Consider the following 24,272-nt stretch of genomic DNA (forward strand, 5'->3'; position numbering starts at 1 on the left):
AAGTAAAGTTTTATGCTAATAATTATTTTGAGTAATTACCATTAGTGTCCACTGCCTTTAAGCAGCTAAGCACAACTAAAATATGCTTACCAGAATAAGATTAACAGCCAAAGTACCATGTCATGTATTCAATCTGTGATTGGTATCCTGCTTATTTTTTAAGTGTGAGTTTGAGTCTCGGTCGCGGAAAATTACACAGACACAGTTTAAGAAAAAGTACACCAGTAATTAACACGATAAATAACAAAAGCCATTATACACTTTCGGTAAACAGTATTGTCCAAGTCCCACACTTCGTGTATCACAAATTATTTTTAAAATAACAAACCTGAGAAAATTTAGGCTCAATTGGTCATCAGAGTCGGGAGAAAATAACGGGAAAACTCACTCCTGTTTTTGAGCGTTTTGCCGTGTCATGACAAATGTTGATAATAAATCCGTTAATGTTTTCTCAAAAAGTAAAGCATTTCATGGAACAATATTTCAAGAGAAGTCTTTCACCATTACCTTCTGTAAACCCTGTAAATTATTTGTAAATCTTTGAACCTTTTTTTTTTTTCTGTACCGAAAGTGGCTTTAACAAGTAACTATTGGAGTTCTTTTGGGTTTTCTCAAAAAAATAATTGTTGTGATGTTTTTGTGTTTCTGCAGGGATCACATGCTCCACTGGTGGCTACCAGTCCTCTCGGAGACTCCAGTGGCCTCATCAATGTACGAAGACTCCTCGTTCCTTAACTGCAACAGCCTCCTCGACTTTGTCGTCAACCTCCTCATGCAATTGGATGAATTCTCCATTATGTTGGAATCTTCCATTACGAAGGGGGTGGAATTATAGCATACCTTTGTCAGTGATGCTGGAATCTTCCATTACGAGGGGCGTGGAATTATAGCATAACCTTTGTCGGTGATGCCGGTTGGTAATCTTGCATCTATTTCAAGAGTATGGTTAGGGACTGAAAGTATTGTCATTAAGAAGAGGCAAAATTATAAGGATGCCGCCAGATTCCAATCAGACTTTGCTCTTAGTATTAAGGTCAGAAAGGGCAATGTGTAACTCAAATAAAATGCAAACAATAATGTAGTGGAGGTCAAAGGTCAGTTAACAGTCTTCTGATTGTGGTTTTTCTGTAGGTTGATGAGCGTCCTGTATTAAGTACAAGCCAGGGCCCATTTTCATAAAGCCTGTAAGCACCTAAAAATTTTGCTTAGCAGATACTGGGTACCAGCCAAAATTCCACAAAGAATACATTGTTGTAATTGGTGCCCCACTTGATTCTTGCTTAGCAAAGAAATTTACTTAGCAGTATTTTCTGCTTAACAGCTTTACGAAATTTGGTCCTATGTGCATTCAGACTTTATAGGCTTTGATAACACATTGAGGATGCTCTACCACAGGATTAAATGCACAGCCCAGAGGGTATGCAAGGTTTAAAGATAACACAAATGACAGCCGAATCATTGCAAATGTCCGATTTAGCGGCCCAAAGCAAGATTTGAAATGCATCAAAACCAATGCAAGTATAGGAGAATTCTGTGTAATCATAAGATGAGTTTGACAAATGTTTTGGGTATCGGTGTAAAATACTCATGTTTCAAGTTCAAAATGGAAGAAAATATAACTCTTTTAGGAAATTTTTCCTTGTGGTGTAATGTATTATACTATGTAATGCTTGGTATTGAATGACCACTGATAGGAGAAAGTGGTTCTGCAACAGACTTTTAGTAATCTTGGAAACTTTTGGTAAAAATTATAAATCCATACTTCCCTTTCTTGTATAGTTCCAGAAATAACTTTACCTCAAAAAGGTGTATTTTTAAAACAACTACTTTTAGATCGTTGTATAGAATTCTATAAAAAAATTAAAAATGAGTAAATGTTGTTTCAATCTGTTTATATAACGAAAAACTGATTCCCCACCAAAAAATTATCCCAAGACGTACCTCAAGTATCGGATTTTAAAGATTTTTTAAAGAAACAGTCTTCACCAGTGTAACATTGTGCAATGTGTACGAGCAATACTTGAGTTTTTTTGTAAAGGGGGAAACATTTTTAAAAATACATAAAAAACAAACCATGTATTTTTTTGTATATTAACTATTTTATCTCTTATTACCATACCATAAAATTGAGATATTTTGATAGTGCGATTTATAGAAAATGGCATAGTGTACATAGGATTTATTTTTAGAGACCAATGTTTTATGGTGAACAAACAAACAAACAACCAATACAAACTGTTTTTTAGGGAATGGTTGCAAGTTTTATTCGGTGGTAAAAATGTTGCCCAATTTCGCGGCGCTGCTTTATGAACTTGCGATAGGTGTAACTAGGTTCGTTACACAACACGCGGGCCAACAGCTTTACATCCCATCCGAAGGCTGAAGCAATAACGGTTAAGTGTCTTGCTGAAGGACACAAGTGTCAAGACCGTGACTCGAACCCACGCTCTGCTGATCAGAAACACCAGAGCTTGAGTTCAGTACAGCAACGACAGGCCAAGACAATCATATAGTTACTTTCCGAACTTTGTACTGCGCATATTATTTTATTCAATTCCTGTACAGGACTTGGGTAATAACTTTGTGGAATGGAAGAAGAGTTGGTGGGATTAGTTTGTAAATGATAAATACTTTTAAAGTAACCAATTAACCAATCAGTGTGCTTTAATTACTTAAGATAGTGGACGGAGACTTGATGGTGAACACAAAAAATGGATGGTTCTCTCACAGAAACGCCAGGCCCACATTTTGGTTCCAGAATTTGTTTATATTTCTATTTTATAGTATCTACCGGTTTTTTACCATCTGAGCAAGATGGGTTTTAAACAAAAAGTTATGTAGTAACTTATTATTATTATTTAAAGGTACATTGAAACTCATTTTGCACATATTTGTTAAATGTTAAGGGCATTATACAGGTTAGGGAAAGCTGTCAAAATAGTCGCATGTTTTGTGTGATCATTTAATATTTATGAAAAACAAACAAAAATTTGGGCTTATTCCGTTGTGGGAGTCCGGAGAAAATGGTGGAAACCACAAACAATTTTCATTGTCCTTAGTTTTGGTTGTAGCAACTGAAATCAGCAGTTGTGTTTTTTGAGATACCTTTCTCTTGAAGATGACTTCATTTTAGATGGAAATATTTCACTGGAAAAAATTATTCCTGTATGAACTTAATAATCAGTAAGCTTTCATACTAAAATTTAAGCAACAATTTTTGTTTCGATGGAAGTTAGGGAGTATACAGTGCTAACGCACACTGGTGTGTATGGGTAAAAAACAAAATTTATATTTTTGTCTCCTTACAAATTCTGTATAATGCCTTTAATCAGAATATTTACTTTCTGTTTACATCATTTCTATATAACTCTTTTTAATTATATTGATAGCTCAAAAATCTTTGATAATCATCAAAGATTAATACCAAAATGCTACACAAATAAGTCAGAAAACAATATTTATTTGTTTTTATAGTTTTTCCCATGAGTAGGTTGCCATTGGATCTTGACTTTTTTTTAGGGGTAAAAAAAAAACCTGCTTTGCCGGATGTACAAACGTTTATTTATTTGGGGTTGAACAATGGAAGTTAACGGATGTATGGCTTCTGAATGGCACCCCAAAACAAAGATATTGACAAAATAGGGAGACTAACCCAACACTTTTTTAGGTTTAGTTCAGCGTACCGGATTCTTGCGTTCTAACGAAGCGTTGTTTTAGCACTTTTGGATTAAAGGCAGTGGACACTATTGGTAATTTTTAAGGACTAGCCTTCACAGTTGGTGTATCTCAACATGTACATAAAATAACTAACCTGTGAAAATTTTAGCTCGATTGGTTGTCGGAGTTGCGAGATAACTATGAAAGAAAAAAAACACCCTTGTCACACGAAGTTGTGTACTTTCAGATGCTTGATTTCGAGACCTCAATCAAATCCCTGGAAAATTACTTCTTTCTCGAAAACTACATCACTTCAGAGGGAGCCGTTTCTCACAATGTTTTTTACTGTCAACCTCTCCCTATTACTAGTTACCAAGTAAGGTTTTATGCTAATAATTATTTCGAGTAATCACCAATAGTGTCCACTGCCTTTAAGGGCTAGTTTTACTCCTCATCTGAACCTACCCATAGGGTTAGATAGCTCAGTTGGTGGAGCACTTACACATTAATCCCGAGGTTATTGGTTCATATCACGCTCTCGTAAATGTTTCTTTGTTCAACCCCAAATCATTAGTTAACCCTTGTGGTTTATTATTTGATAAAATGTTTATTGAAATGTGAATCGTCTAATTTTACCTCTCCGTCTCCAATACACTGCTCCTAGTCTAAAAAGTTTTACCGTTGTTTTTGTTTTAGAAATAATGTATATTTTTCAAAGCCAGTAAGTAAACCTATCTGAGTTCAAACAGTATTAAGTATTGTTTTATGTTTTAAAACATTATTATGTAAGCAGATTTTTAATCCATTTAAATGAATTTCTTAGTGATTGAAACTCGTACAGCAAATGAATTGCGACTGTACTTTTATAATCTTGCCAATTTATTGTTAAGGAATATTTGACACAGTTGATTGTCGGTTTATGTGAATCAATTCCTTGCATCTTTAAAGTTTATTTCTTCAAAGTAAGCAGGGTCAAATCACCCCCAGACGAAGGCTGTGTCCATAATGGTGACTTTGGCTACAGCTACGGCTAGATCAGTGCGTCTGTCAGTCTAGTCAAGAACAGTCGTCAGTCAAGAAAAGCCGTAGCTGTAGCCGAAGTCAACGTTTTGGACAGGGCCGATGCTCAATTTGAACAAGTTCTATACCATTGGAAAGCTCATTCCGAGGGCTTCCTTCTCGTACTACTAATAGGATGATGAACAACAATTTAGCCATGTTCGTCGGCTGCGGCTGTTCCTAAGGGTGTTGCTAAGGGCAGCCTATGCTTCAATGCATGTCAGTAATGTGATCTAGCCACAGCAGTTGACTGCAGCTGCAAAAATGAACTTATTCACTTTAACAAATTGTTGTCAGGTAAAAGAAAAATCGGAAGTAAACTTTTTGAAGTTTGTTAATGTCTCTCATGATAGCAACAATTCCCAATGCAACTTAAGTGTAGAGGCAGCAGACTTTTCTGATGAAACAGCCGTAGATTGGGAGAGTTGCGGCATAGAGGGATCAGTTTTCTTTGGTCACGTACTTGCATGGATACCACTTTCTGTCCAATTGCAGCACAACCCAATAGACAGACTAGTCTGGCACCCTGTGTTTGCCCATGCATTTTTGGGTACACAAAATGGCTTCTAAATCGCAAAGTGTCGCATCTCATCCAATATACCCCTAAACCATGAAACACACTCCATCGTCAATGCAAATAAAAATACCCTGCTGCTGTTGTATGTTTTAAAATGTAATTTGCTGCAGCTGCAAAATTTAGCAAAATTCTCAAGAAATCTTCAACTCATTAGTGTTACCGTGCGGTACGCTGGTGTAACACCAGTGTTTACCCCATGTATCTACGCATAATGCATTGGTGTTTCACCGATGTTTTGTTTTCTAATCTACTGTTGATCGAAATGTAGTTTAGTTTTAAACCATGATGTAACGCTGGTTGTTAGCTAAATATTACACCCCCCCCCCTATTTATAATAACGGGTTAACGTGGGATAACCTGTTTTGTGGAAAATTAAATAGTTCTGTCCGGATAACTTTCCCAACGTATTATTGGGTAAAGATAAGTAGATTTTATGAAGTAGACAATTCTTTGCAAGTGTTGATTAATTGGCCTTTCCTATGAGATATGCAAATTACATTTGTGCATGCATACAGACATTACTGGCTCGCATACGCATAAACACATCCTTGTTACACCACCGTCACCCCATACAAAAAGACGCCATGTTCCCTTATTTTGCCAACCTGTAGTGTTTGTTGCCAACCAGGGCTGGATTTCATAGAGCTGCTTAAGCATACAAAGTAGCTAAGCGCAACAAAATTATGCTTAGCAGATAAAGGTTACCGCCTAAAAACACCATGCCCATGTACAATTTGTAACTGGTATCCTGCTCATTTTTGCTTAGCATAAAACTGTTAAGCAATATTTCTTGCTTAAGCAGCTCATTGGGCCCAGTATAGCGTTTGTGCTCAGGCACAATGCGTTTTTCATGGGACAGGTTAATTTTTTAACCCGTTTGACACTATTGTGAATTATAAAAGTGCAACTAGGGACTGATTCGAAACTTGCCCAACTTTAGTGTAGCAACATTTCAAGTATAAAATCTCCTTTTCTAAAATACATTTTGTTTGCCGTCATTTTGTGTTTTGCCAATGTCAACACACCGTTTGCCAATGTAATTTATTAATTTGTAACATACATTATTTTTTAATAAGCTTATCACTAACCGTCGTTTTACTTATTTATTTGTGTATATCAATATTATTATTAACTGTGTTTAGTATTATTTTGTTGATTTAATTCATGCATGGTTGTATTCATTTGAATAACTCATGAATATTAATTTCCTTTGATTTAATAACAGTTAAAAAATTATAACACTTTGTAATTGTACCAGCATGATCAAAATATTATCAATAAATATTTTGATTTTAAAGTTAAAGCTTTGTCGGCTGTTTCTTATTAGTGGGGTTGAGGTTAGGCTGTGGTTGGGGCTGAGGTTGGAAACGATGTTTTTATGGTTGATTTTGACCTTAAATGTTGAATCATAAACTACTAGACTTACAAGCTCGGTCACCCCAAATATATCCACACACCCCATGGTTACAATAACCAACATGGCGGATATATTAAACTGACATGGGCCCCCACCCATAAAACTTGCAAAAAAATTCATTTATGCAAACCTATGGTATCAAGTCAACAGTCTTAAAATGTCACTGAATTGGACAGCGCCATCATTTATTTATCATCATTGCTCGCGTTGTAAAGCCTTATCACTAGAGCGTGTTCATGATGTAAGTACATCTTTTAAAACTTTATGTCCTTTAAAATATACAACCTTTGTCTTATTTTCAGGTAATTGAACTTCTATCGACATTATTTAATTGTTTTGCTTTTCTGATAGTTTTAGAGGCTGCCATCTTGAAACCAATCCTAACCAAGCCAACAAGTTGATAATGCCGCATATTCTGAATACACAAAAATGCTGAACCAATGCCCTCAACGATGTTTCTGGTTATGGTCATACAAATTTTTTAACAAAGCTTACACAACGGAACACAAAATAGATCCTATTTTCTTTTAATGATCATTTCATATTCAAGTTTTAACAAATTGTTCGCCTTCGACAATGTTGACAGTTGAAACTTCAAGCGTAAATAAGATGTACTTGAGCAGTTGGAACTTCCTCTTTACCCTAATGTATTCCTCTTGGTATGACAACATTGTCATTTTCAAATAAGCAATTCACCAATATCAAAATAATTTGATTGTTTTACTTTTATTTGCCAAACAGTGAGATATAACTGATCAGTAGTTGATGTCAACAAATTAATTGATAACGAAGTAGTTGAACCCTAGCTTCCGGCACACTTTAATGATGTCAGGTACCTGCATCCCCGTTTGCAACACTTTCAACTTAGACCTTGACGTACTGTAGTAGTTTACTAATGATATAGGTGAAGATGTAGGATTGTGGGTACCTATCAACTGATACTTTTATGAGTGAGAGAGGCAGTGAAATTAATAAGAACCACAACATGGTTCACCTGGAGCTTGCAAATAATCATAATTAAAGACAGAGGCAGGGGGTCAACGTTGTCCAGTGGTTAGACAACAGGGCCCAATTTCATGGCTCTGCTTACCGTAATCGGCGCTTACGAAAGCAGGGAATTCTGTGCTTACGGCAAGCGTATTTCACGGGTTAGCGGCAAATTTAGGCTTCTGCGCATGCGTACTCAACGATACTAGGCATTCTACGCTTACAAGGCTAGCGCAGAAATTCGGCGCTTGAACGTAAGCGGGGAATCATGATTGTAAGGGCGGAATTCGGCGGTAAGCAGAGCCATGAAATTGGGCCCAGGTCTTGCAATCACAAGGTTTTTGGTTTGAATCCTACCAAGCTTACCACTGATTTCACAATGAATAGAATAAATATTGTAGTCTAGTTACTAAATCACAATTTGTTGATTTGTGCAACTCATAATCATAGATGATAAACCAATGTTTGTATGAGAGAGATTGGCTGTTGCCAGCTTGGTGTTTACATCCCCTTGTGGGAGTTTGACGAGTTCCCTTGACGGGAAGATCATTAAGATAGATAGACAGACAGACAAGTTCATGTACTATAAATGTTGAATGAAATGTCACCCATATTGTTCATCCCTCTTCAAACCATTTGGATTTTTTCAGAGCTTGGCCAGATCCTTCTTTATTGAAGAGTTTATGCTTGTAATTCTCCACCAGTTTACTGAACTTGGCCTCCTCTGCTCGGCCTGTTTTGTTTCTTCTTGATTTCTGTGGTTTTCCCTGAAGAAATAACAAATTAAAATGAACAGATTTAAAGGAAGAATCAGGAATTAGTTTCAGTATGCCTCTCTTAATATTCACGCATGACGTCACCATTCTAACCCAAAACGAGGCCATCGCAGCAGCCACTGCAACAAGGATCGAGTGGCTGGTACTGGTGGTGGCGTGACAGGCGCCGATGGCCTCGTTTTGGGTTAGAACGTTGATGTCATGCATGAATATTAAGAGAGGCGTAATGTCCTTGTAAAGTCCGCGTAATTGACCTCATTAAATATCTATACCAAGTAAACTAAAATGTTCAATTATCTCTTCTTCTACTTCCCCTTTTGTGCTTGTCACCTGGGGTACGGCCAACGAAGATTCACAGTCAGCGCACCTACATTATGGAACAATCTACCCCTTCGCATTTGTCAGGCATCATCTCTTAAATCTTTCAAAGTCATGTTAAAAGATCATTTGCTTTTATGTCAAGGTACTTTAATTGTTTCTTTTCTTTGTTTTGTTTGTTAATAATATTCCCCCAATTAAACAAGTTTCTCAAAACATGCCTCAACTAAAAAGCTGTTTAGTTCCTCTTAACTGAATTGTATTTTGGTCCCTGTCCCTTTTGTTTTTCTCTTCCTTTGCTTTAGAGCGCCTTGAGAACCTTTGGTGGATTTGTGCGCTTTATAAGACTTTGTTATTATTATTTATTTGTTGATGTTCTTGTACAGAGCTTTGAAACTTTTGTGAAAGACTTTTCATTAGTATTATTATTATTTATTATCATTCTTTCGCCACGTAACAGAGAGTTGACAAAGGGGGAGGGGGGCAGGTTGAAAAAAAAAGAAATGAAAAAAAAAGAGAGAAAAAAAGAAGAAAAAAAGAGAAAGTACTGACCTCTGCCGTTAACCTCTTGGGTTTCGCTGGCTCCCTAACCTTCCTCCCCGACATGCTCAACAACTCCTTCTGTCTCTTCTTCTTTGCCTGCCTCTTGGTTTCTTCAGCCTTCCCTTTATCCCTCCATCTGTTCTTAGCGCCGACGTGCTTCGGTATCGTCTTATTGGAGATTCTCTTCTCCAGTTTAGATGAAGGAGGTGGAGGTAGAACCCCTTTCTTGGAGAGGAGAGCTTTTGATTTCAGGATGGTTTGTTTTCCGTCGACCGCGGTTTTACCGTCTTTACCCTTCTGCATGTTTTGAATTTGCTGAGCCTGAGGAATGAAAGACAAATAAATGATAATAAATTTTTTAACTAAGAGAGATGGTTTGCGGTAACACCATGTGGATATATCTTTTGAGTAGTGTTGGTTCTGAAAAGAACCAGTGGTTAAAGCCTCATTGTTTCGATCAGTTTGCTCTGATCATCTTCAGGAGAAGTTATTGCGATATCTTATTTATCTTTTTCTTCTTCTTCTTTTGAATGATCTCTGGACCAAGAAGACGTTGTATGTAGATTGGTTATTTATTGGCTTGAAGCCATTATTGATGGTGTCCTTGTCGAGGTGTTCGAGTCCCTGCTAACCTTTTGGTGGTCTGAAATCAGGGCAGTCAAGAATGGGTTCTCACAAAAATACTTAATTGTCAAAATACAATTGACATATATAATTGTCTGGAGTTTACAATAGTTGAATTAGACATAATTTAGAAACAATCTTACTATCTGCGCTGGATAATCCAATATGCACAGTAAGCATTGTGCATAGAGCCTACAAAAACATTTAAGTGCCTACTAAAAAAAATCAAAGGCTACTAATTACTGGACAATCTTGACAGTACCTTTATTAAGGACCTATCTCTCCTTCTTTGTTTAGTTTCCAGCGCCAAGCGATTTTCCAATGAGAATCCAACAATAGGTCTCTGCAAAGAAAATGGAAAATAAGTTCACACATTTCACCAAAAAGAAAGCGGCTAGTAGTAGTTTAAATGGAATATAACCTTTTATTCATCAAACCAAAACAAAAACTCAGTGATGTACCCACTGCTAAGATATAGGATTTAAACTGCCTCCAGGTACTGGGCTAGCTCTGTGGTCTAGTGGTGTGACGTCTGCTCTAGAATATCAAAGTTTGTGGGTTCAATCCCATTCAAGTGATAAGCCTGTGGATTTTTCCCCCCTCAAAACCCGGGAACAGTTTTTATAATGCAGTGCTTAACACACATTTTTGTAGGGTAAAACACAAATATAAAAACTCAAACAAGTAAAAATTTAGGAGAACAATCAATAGCAGATTTTAACTCCCGAAGACAAGTAAGCACAAAAGTAGCAGCAAGTAAAATAACCTTAATTTATAAAAACAATGTTATAAGCTGTAACCAATACTTTCCTAACCTTTATTCCTCCAAAGAACTCTGTGCTGTTGTTGATTTTTCGAAGTGCCTCGAGAGCGTGTTCATGTTTTGTGAACTCGCAAAATGCAAAACCGAATGACTTGCAAAGACCCTGCGCATTCGGTGTCTTCATATCACGCATGACTCTCGACTGAAAACAAATTAAATACAAGATATAACATCAAGAGGCAATGAGCAATTTTTTATCATTATGTAATTTTGATTGTAGGGTCTCATGGACGAGTAGTATAGAGCATAGAATTCAATTTCTGGTGATTAAAGGCAGAGGACACTATTTGTAATTACTCAAAATATTTATCATCATAAAATCTTTCTTGATTACAAGTAATGGGGAGAGATGGATGGTATAAAACATTGTGAGAAACGGCTCCCTCTGAAGTGACGTAGTTTTCGAGAAAGAGGTAATTTTCCACGAATTTGATTTCGAGACCTCAGGTTTAGAATTTGAGGTCTCGAAATCAAGCATCAGAAAGCACACAAATTCGTGTGACAAGGGTTTTTTTTTCTTTCATTATTATCTCGCAAATCGACGACCGATTGAGCTCAAATTTTCGCAGGTTTGTTATTTTATGCATATGTTGAGATAGAACTGTGAAGACTAGTCTTTGACAATTACCAATAGTGTCCACTGTCTTTAAATCATCACAGTTTGGGTTTGAATCCCAGTTGTGTGCTTTGAGTAAGATGCTTTACTAAAATTGCTTCTCTTCACCCAGGGGTATAAATGAGTACCTGCCAGGGGTAGAGGTTGATATCGTGTTTGAAAAGTCTTTGGATGCCATGGCAGCTCCGGGCTGTATATACTCCCAAGGGAGCTGAGAGAGATTGAAGGAAAAATTTTGCCCCATTGACACCCAATGACCTTAACGACCCCCAATGACCTCATACTAACCTCAATGATTCTGGCCTTCTTATCATCTACGGCTTTCAGGACCGCCTCCCGTAGCATCTTGTCATCAACGTACTTTGGCAGATTCTGAATTGCGAGACGAGTCGGTGAGACGAAGACATTGATGTTCTGGAGTTTGAGTCGTTTGATTTGTTCTAACTTGGTTCTCTTAGCTATGTCGGCGTCGGTCATGCCCTGCGCAGCCTGGGTCCCTGGTCTGATGACTGTAAACAGAGTCAGAGTAAACAATCAAATAAAAAAATGCAGTTTACTTCTACTAAAGGAATCAAAGTTTACAAGAGAATACATCACATCATAACCATATGGTTATATTAATTTTGGTTCTAACCTTACATCGATGTGTGTTAGCACTTTTTACCGGGAAGAAAGAAAAAAACAGTCAATTTACTTGGGTGGGATTCGAACCCACGACCTTTGTAATTCTAGAGCAGTGTCTTACCAACTAAAAAGATCTTAAAAGTTGGCTTACTGACTTCTTAAGCCTTCTACAAAAAAGGTTTGGTTATTTATTTGCAATCAAATTCATCCCAAACATTTTCCCGATAACTTACAGCCTTCTTGAAGCAGGTACATATTCCTCTTGTCCTTCTTTAAGACTTTCTGTTGATCTTTCTTTACTTCTCTAAGCTTGGATGCCTCAGCTCTCGGCACAGCTAGAGAAACAAGCAACTTACGACCACCGAGTTCCAAACCATCTTCTCCCTGAAAAATAATCAAATCAACATTTTATCCAAGATCTTTCGAAGCTGTATACATACAACAGAATCATTGGGTTGAACAAAGATAACTTGATGAGCGAGGGATTGGACCTGTAACCTTCGGATTGATCTGTTGGTGCCCTACCAACTGAGCTATCTAACTCTATATTGGCGGTCTCTTTTTGCTAGATGGTGGCCCATTGTGGGGTATTGGCGGTCTCTTTTTGCTAGATGGTGGCCCATTGTGGGGTATTGGCGGTCTCTTTTTGCTATATGGTGGCCCATTGTGGGGCAAAAACCCCCTTGAAGGATATTTTGCAAGTCATTGTTTGATCGGTTAGCAGATTTTTGTTAACCGTTTAAAACTAAATTTAGTTACATTAATTTTTCATTAAACTAATGATATTTTGACAATACTGCAAGTCTCAATATTTCAATATATCAACACCAGCTTATATTGTTCTCATCATCGGCAGTTGATGCTAATATCCTCATATCATTTAATGATAATCGTCACAGATTAATTTTCTTACTAACAACGTACCTCCTCTGAGCTATTAGCCATCTGTAGACATTTCTCTGCACTCTCTTTGGTGCCAAATTGTACAAATGCTGTGCCTACAGAGAACAGGAAAGAAAGAACTCATTCAATATATTACCATCTTATACTTAAACCTTAAAGCCTACATAGGGTGTCGTGGCCGAGCGGATAAGAACACCGAACTCAGGCTCTGGTATTTCTGTTCAACAGAGTGTAGGTTTGCGTCCCGGTCTTGACACTTCAAATTTTCCCTGCATGTTGGTATATAACTTAACGGAGTATCTTTAGCCATGTTATAGTATGTTTCAATTCTGTAGCCTGTATAATGGTTGAATTGCATTTGATGCTTTTTTTGTTGTTGCCAATATATTGAAATAAATGTCTAAACACAACAACTTATGTCCCTGAGCGAGACACTTAAATGCTTCTCTCCACCCAGGGGTAAATGGGTACCTGTGAGGGCAGAGATGGTTCTTGTGATTGATTTAGCTGAGATGGATTTAGGAATGAAATAAATGGCCCAGTGACCAGGGGTTATTATATAATCCTGGTTAAAATTATTATATTATTATTATTTACCTTTGGGATGTTCCGTAGCTGGATCAACAACAATCTTACTGTATGTAATCTCCCCAAACTGTGAGAACATTTCTTTGATCTCCGCTTCTGACGTCTCAAAAAGAAGATTCCTTCACACACAAAAAAGGGAAATAAATGTTAATAAATAAGTTTTCACTTTAAAATGCACCTCTCAACAAGCTGCACACAGTCAAATTACCAAGTACTTCATTGACAATCCAATGGTATTTAAATGTTATTTAAACTGAAGTCACAAAAATAAAAAGGAGCAGGCAAGTACATGCCAGGCAAAACCATTATGTTTGTGAATTGACAGCGAATCTCCATCCAAGATGAATGTGAGGCTAGTCTTTTTTGACCTCAGTGCAAGCTCAGTTTTGGGCTTGTGACGTCACATACAAGAGGTTTATAAGCCAATATTTGAAGCAGCTAAATCCATTACCTTAAAAAAACAGTTCTTCCTTGACCAACATCGTTGGAGATATTCCTCGGCTTTTTCTGACCGACCTCCTGGTATTTCTTTGATTTCTTTCCGCTCTTCTTAGATTCGACACCTTCATCTTCGCTATCCATCTCATCGCTGTCTTCATCTTCTTCATCACTATCAGCATCTTCATCTTCTTCTCCTTCTTCTTCATCTTCTTCTCCTTCGTCTTCTTCTCCTTCTTCATCTTCATCTTCTTCTTCATCTTCATTTTCTTCTTCACTCCCTTCTTCCATTTCCTCAACCTCTGACGACGATTCTACTCCAGATTCTCCGTCACTTTCATCTTCTTCCTCCTCCTCACTGTCTTCTGCTGTAATAAAATGAAACAATATTATGATCGTTGTAATCACTGGCCTCACCTATAATAAGTACAACAGTGCGTCCTGTTCGCGAGTCCCATTACAGCAATGGAGAGCTATGAAAAAAAGCTGTTTCTCCGGAGGTGGGTGGACAATGGACTGACGCATAGCCTTTTCCCTCTGTTAATGTTTTTTCTTCTTCTCTTCATGCGCTTTGAGCACCTTATTAGGTGGATATTGCACAATATGAATATTCGTTATTATAATTATTATAGCCAGGCCGCAGGGTGACACCAAGCAACCAGTCGCGCCTGATTGGTTTATTATAAAACACCTAAACATAGTCAGTATTCCCTAGACCAGGAACACCGGATTGAACACCGGGTTGAGCCCCCCCTCTTTACGACAAGTGAACTGGGTTCTTCTACATGCATTACCACTACAAAGATGACGACAGCATTACACAATTCTGTACCTACCTGGTTTTGGTTGCTTTTTTAAGTCAGGCTGTTTTTTCTTTGAAGCTTTTAGGTAGATTTCTTTAGAAACTGCCCAATCAACGGCAATTGGTCTCCCTGCAAAACAGACACACACAAATTTCACTGAATAATAAAGTTTGTATTCTCAGTCAAAGTGACTGTGGAGTCAAACCTTAGATTTTTTTAATCGTCGATTGTTTGAATCCTATATGAATGTACATGTATACAATAAAACTAGCGTGTGAAAATTTCATTTCAAAAGTTGGTCATGTTTTTGAGATATCGTTTTACATAACCACTTTACTTTTAAATGAAATGTCTCTCAAAATACTATCGAAGGCTTCTACCCAAAAGTTTTTATAGGCAATAATTTTGTGATTACCAAAAGTATACCTTCCCTTTAATGTATTAAACTTGTACGTTATCAAATCCTCATTCTTTACAGTCTCAATATCTTACCAGGCCTAATACTTCAGGGAGGCAATAAAGGTGATTGCCTCCATGCACCCTGGTCAAGGCCTTGGTGCCCTTGAAATGCTACAGTAGAAATTAACAGTTTCTTCATACCATGGTGAAAATGCCTGGGTGCCCCTGCCCCTTCTAAAACGAAGCATACAGGGCCCAATTTCATAGAGCTGCTTAGCACAAAAATTTGCTTAGCATGAAATTTCTTCCTTGATAAAAACAGGATTACCAACCAAATTTCCACACGATTTTCAGGATAAGCAAACAACAGCTGAATACCAGTGACAAGAAATATGCAACAAGTGGAAATTTGGTTGGTAATCCTGTTTTTATCAAGGAAGAAATTTCATGCTAAGCAAATTGTTGTGCTTAGCAGCTCTATGAAGTTGGGCCCAGGTCTGTCTTACCCATAAGTTTCTTGGCATTCATCTCCTTGATTGCTTCTGCTGCACTTGTTGCGTCACTGAACTGAACAAATCCATAACCACGTACTTTAGTTGAATCTTTCGGGTCACTCGGTATGTGCACCTCAACGATCTCGCCAAAACGTGTAAAGGACTTCTTCAACTTTTCCTCAGAGCACTGCAAAGTTTTAAAACCAAGAAGTCGTTTATAATACAGTATAAATTTCATCTGATTATCAGTGTAACTTCTGATGACATATTTACCTCTAGGACCCTGGTTCAAATCATGCCAGGGTAACTATGTGTTTTCAGTCCCTTCCAGATTGCATGGGTGTTCCCTGGAATAATTCTCTGGAGTTTTTCATTGGTTGCCATAATTGACTTTAATATGAGAAATCATTTCATACTTAGGAGACAGGCGTTTTCCTTTTCTGTTCTTTTCTTTCTTTAATGTGTTGAGGTGATGGGTTTAACTTGTTTTTTAAATGTATACATTATCTGTCAAAGATTATCGCGTCTGCTCAGAACTATAAGATGTCAATTTCATATTCATATTGTTCAAAAGGTACTTAAATGAAAAATGCGCAGAAAATTTAGAAAGTAAATCAAAATCAACAACTGTGTTGCTTGAAAAATGAATGTTTCTTTTTGCCAAAAAAACACTTCAAAAAGACCACTCTTGACCAATAAACCCCATTTACCAAGAGCTCTAAAATATCTAAAATCAACTTTAACAAAGGGTCATTCCGTGTCAAATCAACCAATGGGTTAAACCCTACCCTCTTCAAATTTGCTCAAATTTGGTTTATGGGGTAATCGTGGCTCAACAAGCTCAAAATAATTTCAATTTCAGCTCCATCCGATAAACAGTTTTCAAATATGTCTTCTTCTTTTTTGTACAAACACGTTTAGGTATGATAACCTTTTGACCTCTACTTTGACCTTGAATTTGACCTTGTGGATCACGTGACCCGGCGACGAACTTCAGTGAAAATTTACCCTTATACGTTTTCTCCACAATATAGAAAAATTAGAAATACAATAGTTTTGACTTGCCTTCAGGCTCCACTCAAAGTTGCCCTACTTGCCTATTCCTATGCAAAGTACATGTACGTATACATACCTGTTCATACGCATGTATATCAAGCAAGGCTATGGTCCCCAAGCAAAATCATGACATACATACGTATGGACATGTATCAAATGTACATGTACTTTGCACAGGAAAAGTGAAGTAGGACAACTTTGAGTGGAGCTTGAAAGCAAGCCAAAAATATTATATCTCTAAATTTTTGATATTGTGGAGAAAACATATAAGGGTAAATTTTCACCAAAGTTCGTTGCCGGGTCACATGATCCACAAGGTCAAATTCAAGGTCAAAGTAGAGGTCAGAAGGTTATCATACCTAAACATGTTCCTACAAAAGAAATAAAGACATATTTGGAAAGCTTACACAATTTCCTTTCCAAAGACACCAATTTCAACCAATTTGACCCAAAGGTTACCGATTTATGGTCAGTTGAATGTCAGAGGTCAGGCGCATTTTGACCGAAATCAACAAGAAAGAGCATGCCGTAGCGTGAAAACCGTTTATCGGATGGAGCTGAAATTTAAAATTTGAGCTTGTTGAGCCACGATTACCCCATAAACCAAATATGAGCAAATTTGAAGTGGGTAGGGTTTAAAATTGCCTTTTTGGGGGGTGAATGACCCCAAAATCCATGCAAATTGCATGAATGACCTTGTACTTGAATTTCTGAGCAGACGATCTGACCTTTCTTTGTTGACCTTTAACCTTTACCTGGAAAGCTAGATTTCTGATGATCAATCTTCCAACCTTCCCCTCACCACCTGGCTCTCCTTCCCGGCCCTTTCCTTTTGGATTTCTTCTTCCTTTTCTCTCCTCATGTTTTCCCTCTCCGGCCTTGGACTGGTCGAGTTGTTTAACCACATCCTCCCCAGTTGTCTCATCTTTAGTGTCTTCAGTTTCTGTCTCTGTTGACTTTACTATTTCAAAGCCATTTTCTTCATCTTCATCTTTCTTAGGCTTCTCTTTCTTGCGAGGGTCTTTCCTTCTGGAGTACGAAATAAAGAGTTTTCTTTGGGCGAGACTTAGATGGGCTGTAACTGCTTTGTCAGCATCCTCTCTGTTAAATCAAAAGAAAGAAAGAAAATATTGTCGGCTTGATGAAAACATTTTTAACCTTGCTTCAAAAAATATATCACAGGCATTGAACTTTGCTCTTGAAGGAACACGATAATTTTCCTCTGGGAAGTGGCACCTGTATGAGGAAAAAATAAATTACTATTGGAACTTTGTAAAGGGCACCACGGCAATCGGCCAGCTGATATCACATCATCAAACACTGTAGAACGATGACAAGAAGTTAACAAGACTCAGAAATTTAAATATAAAGAAAATGAAATAACATCAAAGCGTCAGTGTCATTGTCAAAAAAGAAGACATCAATCTATACTTTTCTCCTAAGTAATCATCTTATTCATATTACCTGAGTGCGAATGTCACATATCCAAATCCTCTGCATTTATCTTTGACACCTGCAAGAAAAGTAATAAGTTCAATCGTCGTAATGTACCAAAATATAACTTAAAAAGTGTATTTTTGGTTTTTGAATCCATCAGGTGATCAGGGGTGCTTTCTGTAATAAAATGCCCGTCCCATTTCCTACAATATCGTGTTCCATTTTTGAAAAATATTATTTTCATCATTCGCATTTTTCCCCCTTTCCGATCTTCATTCATTCATCATTCATTTCATTTTCATTCAATAATTTAAAATAAAAAAAAGGTATCTATATCTATCATTCTATCATCCATAATCCATCCATTCCATGCCATCATGAATGGGCTGTAAAAACTATATTAAAACATTGTTATGTAAGAAATATGTAAAATCAATAAATTAATTTACATTTAAAGTTTTTTTTTAAAAGTGGTCGAGTTCGAGTTGACCAAGTTATTAAAACAGTAAGCCTGGTGCGTGGTGGTGGTAAGCACGCTCTACAAATGTTACATTATTTCACACGGTTCAGAATATAAATGTATCATTTAGAGGGTTATACCTGTATCTGTAATCACAAAACATTTTTTTACTGGTCCGATATCACTGAATACTTCTTCGAGATGTTCTTTTGTGGCCGAATAAGGTAAATTTCTCACAAACAGCGTGGAACTCGACTTCTCGATGGGGGCTGCCATCTTGTTTATAGAAATAGTATGGTGATCTATCCAATGCTTAAAAAATACGCAGATTTTACACATAAAGAACTCTAGGAGCCATGTGTTATATATACCACAAACAGCGCCGCCAGCGTTGAATGGACATTCATAAAGCGAACTTGGACGAATTGAAAAGAGCAACACGTACACCGCGACGACGGGTAAGCAAAATAAACATATCGAAGGGTTTCGTTATGGGTTTTTTAATTTCTAGAATGAAGTAGTGTAGATATGCAAATACAAACTCTAGTATAAGCTTTCTCTACTTAAAAATGGTCCGAGTTTGACTGAACCTTGCTTGGCAAACTCTGAACTCTTGACTTAAAGCCATTGGACCCTTTCGGTACAGAAAAAAAAAAAGTTCACAGATTTACAAATAATTTACAGGGTTTACAGAAGGTAATGGTGAAAGACTTCTCTTGAAATATTAGTCCATGAAATGCTTTACTTTTTGAGAAAACGGTAAAACAATATAAATTCACGTTAACGAGAATTACGGATTTGTTATAAACACATGTCATGACACGGCGAAACGCGCGAAAACAGGAGTGGGTTTTCCCGTTATTTTCTCCCGGCTCCGATGTCCGATTGAGCCTAAATTTCCACAGGATTGTTATTTTATATATAAGTTGTGATACACGAAGTGTGGGACTTGGACAATACTGTTTACCGAAAGTGTATAATGGCTTTAAGTTGAGTTGGCCATACAACTTACAACAAGTCATGCAATACAAGTCAAGTGGGGCCGGCTGAGAACTGGACCCAACAAATGCTCACCTCATGACATTACATAATGCCAACAAATAAGATTATCTGATGTTTATCTCATTCATTAGTTAGTGATTGTGTTGTGCATGTAGACTGCAGTCATCATTAAGGAAGCTTTAAAATTAAAGGCAGGGGGACCAGGGTACACTTTTGTATTATTATTTTGTCAAAGACCAGGCAGTATCTACCCTCACTAATATTTGCATCACAACTTCATTGAGCAATAAACTACCCATGCCAACATGCAAAGGGGCAATTCCAAGCAAACATGGACATGACACACAAACAAAATCAAATTTGTGTCACAACTTTCTTTCTACTTATAAGTTATAGCTGACATATGAAACCAATTTATTTTTAGTTGTTGACAAGGAATGAACCCAATTTTGCGAAATAAGAACTCAGGTTCTGTAATGCGACTGACCGTAATGCGACTGACCATGGTTTTGCCATGTATACCTAAAAGTTCAAATTGCTGACCACTTATAAGTATCCTGTTGGATACTATGTTTAAGAGTTGTGTGTTGCATGTAGTAAAACTTTCCTAGGTTTTTTAGTTAGAGGAATTTTTTGATTTGTGGCTAGTGAATTTTTTCCACGCCCTTTTTGTGTAATGTGACTGACCGCTTTTAACATCTTAATAACATCCAGAGCAGAAAGCCCACAATTCAAAGCCTTGGGTGCCAAGTACAAATCAGTCTATAAACTTAGTGGAAAGAATATCTCACACAGAACTACTAGCACCAAGATCAAGAAATGACACCAAAAAAAGTGTAATGCGCCTGACCATGTAATTGCTCAAATGCATAAATTAACAAATCTGTGAACAGTTGGGCTTGATTTGTTCATCGAAGTTTCAAGAAAATAATGAAAGGAAATATTACTTCAAAGGCCCTTAGGGAGTTACAAAAACTGCGCAAAAAGTGGACAGAGAAAAAACCTCTATACCTTTTAAACTCACCTGATTTTTAGCTAAAATCTGAACTGTGTTGAAAACGGAGCATTCTACAGTGCAATTAGCACAAGAAATTGTGCAAAGCTGTAGAAGAAATGTTAGGGTTGTCTGGTCTGAGCTTGATGTTAGGGTTATGGTATTGAATGGCTGATGAAGATTGTTTCGCCAAAAAAAAAAAAGTCAATATGAAGGAATTATTTTTTACACCAGTCACTGTAGGCCTAGAATAGATAAAACTACTCTATCCATAAGGCATGGACGAATCTTCTGCATTCTAAAGTCACTCCTATTTTTCATTTTTACTAAGGTTACTTGGACAAAACTTATTCATCAGTATTATCTCAAGTAAAACCTGATTCATAATGACATCTGAGTGGGTTCGTATTTTCGGCGCTGTGGCGTTACCGTTCACTGGTGGACTTTTAGGAGCCAGGATAACCGGTGACAAAAACTCTGACAACATGAAATGGTACAGGGGACTGAAGAGGGTAGCCTGGAACCCACCAGAGTGGGTATTCGGACCTGTGTGGACCTACTTGTATGGAACAATGGGATATGCATCCTACCTTGTGTGGAGAGATGGCGGTGAGTATTTCGACTACATACTTAATTTCTCTTGATTAAGTCTTACAAATAAACCCAAGATTAGTTATGGCATTGTCTCCTAATTTTTAAATCATGTTTTTAATCATGTTTTTAAACTTGTTTTACCTGCCAGTTTGGAATGCTTTTGGTGTGTGTGTGTGTATTGATGTATGCCACGTGGCAAGTTTTTTTTTATTTGATGCATGCTTTTTTTGGATAGTTTTTATTTTATTAATTACTATGCTTTTGTGTGTGTGTATTTGATGAATGCTTTTACCTGTTTTCTAAAGCTCTTTGCTTTTGTTTGTATGTTTTTGATGTATGCTTTATTCCGGTAATTGTTAATTTCTATTTTCTTAACAATGCTTTTGTGTGTGTGCATTTGATGCATGCTTTTGCCTGTTTATTGTTAATTTCTGATTTCTGAACTTTGTAAAAACTTTGTAAAATTGAACAATGTCAACCTTTTTTCTTCTAATGAATGAACCATTAATATATTTAAAAAAACATCTTAAGATGTGTTTGCAACAATATTTTTACAATAAAAGTATGCATGAATCATTTCTAAGATTCAAACGTTTTTGGGTGACAATTTATTCTCACAATTTACTTAAAATAGTTTCAATAGCTGCGGTGCTTCTCACCAAGTAAGTTTTTATGGTCATGTTAATTTTTGGAGTACAACTTTAAAAGAGAACCTTTATCTAACTCAGTGTGTGTGTTTTTTTTAACTGCAGGTGGGTTTGATGGAGCAATGGTGCCCCTTGGTATGTACGGTACATCCCTTGCCCTTAACTGGCTGTGGACACCAATCTTCTTTAAGTTTCATCTCAAAGGACTGGTAAGAGGAAACACAGATTTTATGAACATTTAAGAAATGTACATTCTTTTTTATATAAAGGGTAAACCTTTTGTTTTTAAGAATAGTTTGGTTGTTTAATCCTATATAAATGTAGATAACCTGTCAAAATCTCTTCTCAAAAGATGGTAGCATTTTTGAGAAATTTTTGAGCAATTTTAACATTTATAGACTTAAACCAAAGTGAATTTCACTGTATGTGTATATGTTGACAATAAAACAGACTATTATCAGAAAATTATCATGAGTTCAATTAAAATGGTCAATGTTGCACGTTGCATCCTTGATGCAATTATTCAATGATTCTTTAAATCGGTTTATTCCATTCATTCTTGACAGGCCGTCATTGAGATCCTGATGTACCTAGGAGCAACGGGAGCCACTGCTTACATGTTCTGGCCGATCAGTCAGACTGCTAGTAAGCTTCTCTTCCCACTGCTTGGATGGATCAGCTTAGCATCTAGTCTAACTATTGGCGTCTGGTTCAAGAATAAAGACAAAGATGCTTAGAGTTGTACTCCGTTGACATTCCGTTATTTTATAACAACAGTAAGGCCTTTCTTTGTGGGTGGGATCAACTCGAATCTAGAATCAATCAGATACGATAGTTTTAATAAATATTGACCATGTGACCAAAAGTGACCTGTGACATCACATGTTACAAAAAGTCACAGAACTTGGTCTTCTTGCATGCATGATTTGAACACAGCTCAAATGAACGAAAAAAATAGTTTAAAGATGAAAATTTTGCGAAGCTTCACGCTGCAAAACTTGTTCAGACGTTGAATTTGACAAATCTTGATTGTTTGTGGTAATAATGTATGTGGGAAAATTCGTATAAGTACAGAGTAGTAACTTGACTACCAGGAAATGCTCTGACATGTTATGTTGCACTGCTCTGCTGGAGTCAAAATGTTAAGGCCATTGACTTTTTTTTTTTGCATTTACACCAAAGGTCCTTCTGGTTGGTCAGCAGTTTGCAGCAGCCAATTTTCTTGGTTGCACTTGTTGTAAATAAGGTAACATGGTCTAAAGGAACGGTCAAAGTATCATCATTGGCTGACAGGCCTGATAATTCTTGGATGCAATGGAGGCGATTGCCTCCATGCCCCCTTCGGTGCCCATGAAATGCTTCAGTAGAATTTTACAATTTTCTCATAGGGTGCCCTTTACGAAGGAAGAAAATGCCTCGATGCCCTTGCCCTTTCAAAAACGAAGCATACAGGCCTGGGCTGATGTTACAGTTGGTGATGGTTACATGGAGAACCAGTGGGATTTAGAATAGCAAAAGCAACTTCAGGCCTGATGCTACGCTCTTCAGTAGCCAAGGGCACCTAGGCGCTTTCTGCTTTGAAGTGCAAATCTATAAGAAAATTATAAACTTCTATTGGGATTTTCAATGAGCACCAAGGCGCAAGGATGCAATTGCCTCCATTAATCGAAAGGCCTGCAAACACAATCCAAACCTTGAAAATTTTTTCAACATACCGGAAGATTTTATCAAAGTGCAAGCTGGCACTTTCTCCTCTGTTGCTTTTTTAAGAAGAACTCTATTGTTTCAGGTTAGAGTCAATTGTTGAAGCAATATATCACCTCATACAACTCTGTTTCTCATTCAAGATACATATCTAGGTCTCGAAAGAACAAGACATATTTCCAAACAGGGTTGAAAGGTTAATGGTTATAGAGAATTTTCTGCACTATGCAAATTTTTTATGAAAACTACATAAAAATATATATTAATTGATGTAGATAATTAATACAAATTATATAAAGTTGTTTCAAAGTTTGTTTCTGTTTGAATCTTTCATGTTTCAGTAGAGGTTGATTTAGTGAGAAATGCCAAAGAGACGTGTTTACCATGACATGTATACCAGCCAAAATGTCATGTTATTTCAAGTACATGAGACTGGTTCCCTGCCTTTTGTGGTAAGCATACAGTTTAAAGCAATGTTTTTGATTGGAAACTACTTTTGTTACTTATTCATCTATAACTGACTTGAAATCAATACAATGTTTATAAATAATTTCAAATGTTAGCCTAATAAATTATTGATTTTTTTGTTCTGACAAGGATTGACTTGTGTGTGTCTCGCGTTTGCTTTGAGACCTTTTGAAAATGTGTTTTAACTCTCTGTAATTTCCCACCAAATGATCCAACTAAATGTTCAAAAAATACACAGAAGTCGCGATCTGTTTTTTAATATTT

General features: G+C 36.9%; 3 protein-coding genes across 4 annotated transcripts in view; 2 read left to right on the plus strand and 1 right to left on the minus strand.

Moving 5' to 3' along the window:
* The window catches only part of LOC139939502 (DENN domain-containing protein 5B-like), a 53,162-nt gene extending 46,616 nt beyond the window's left edge, over window positions 1-6,546 (plus strand). For both annotated transcript variants that reach the window (XM_071935466.1, XM_071935467.1), the window contains exon 21: window positions 652-6,546. In XM_071935466.1, coding sequence (XP_071791567.1) covers window positions 652-835 — 184 coding nt within the window. In that variant the 3' untranslated portion in view covers window positions 836-6,546. The remainder of the gene's footprint in view (window positions 1-651) is intronic.
* Window positions 6,547-7,221: 675 nt separating this feature from the next.
* LOC139940060 (RNA-binding protein 28-like) lies at window positions 7,222-18,875 on the minus strand. The gene is made up of 14 exons (XM_071936290.1): window positions 18,740-18,875; window positions 18,167-18,215; window positions 17,458-17,803; window positions 15,659-15,833; window positions 14,787-14,882; window positions 13,964-14,318; window positions 13,522-13,631; window positions 12,946-13,019; window positions 12,255-12,405; window positions 11,686-11,906; window positions 10,774-10,923; window positions 10,221-10,301; window positions 9,344-9,655; window positions 7,222-8,464 (listed from the first exon to the last, which is right to left on the minus strand). The coding sequence occupies exons 1-14, from the start codon at window positions 18,873-18,875 to the stop codon at window positions 8,315-8,317; spliced, it is 2,406 nt and encodes an 801-aa protein (XP_071792391.1). The 3' UTR covers window positions 7,222-8,314.
* A 107-nt stretch (window positions 18,876-18,982) lies between these two features.
* On the plus strand, window positions 18,983-24,132 carry LOC139939613 (translocator protein-like). Its single transcript, XM_071935647.1, has 4 exons — window positions 18,983-19,057; window positions 20,927-21,204; window positions 21,942-22,045; window positions 22,403-24,132. Exons 2-4 carry the CDS (start codon window positions 20,982-20,984, stop codon window positions 22,571-22,573), a joined length of 498 nt encoding a protein of 165 aa, XP_071791748.1. The 5' UTR covers window positions 18,983-19,057; window positions 20,927-20,981; the 3' UTR covers window positions 22,574-24,132.
* The last annotated feature ends 140 nt before the right edge of the window (window positions 24,133-24,272 follow it).

Source organism: Asterias amurensis, chromosome 7 (assembly GCF_032118995.1).
Source record: "Asterias amurensis chromosome 7, ASM3211899v1".
Lineage (NCBI taxonomy): Eukaryota > Metazoa > Echinodermata > Asteroidea > Forcipulatida > Asteriidae > Asterias > Asterias amurensis.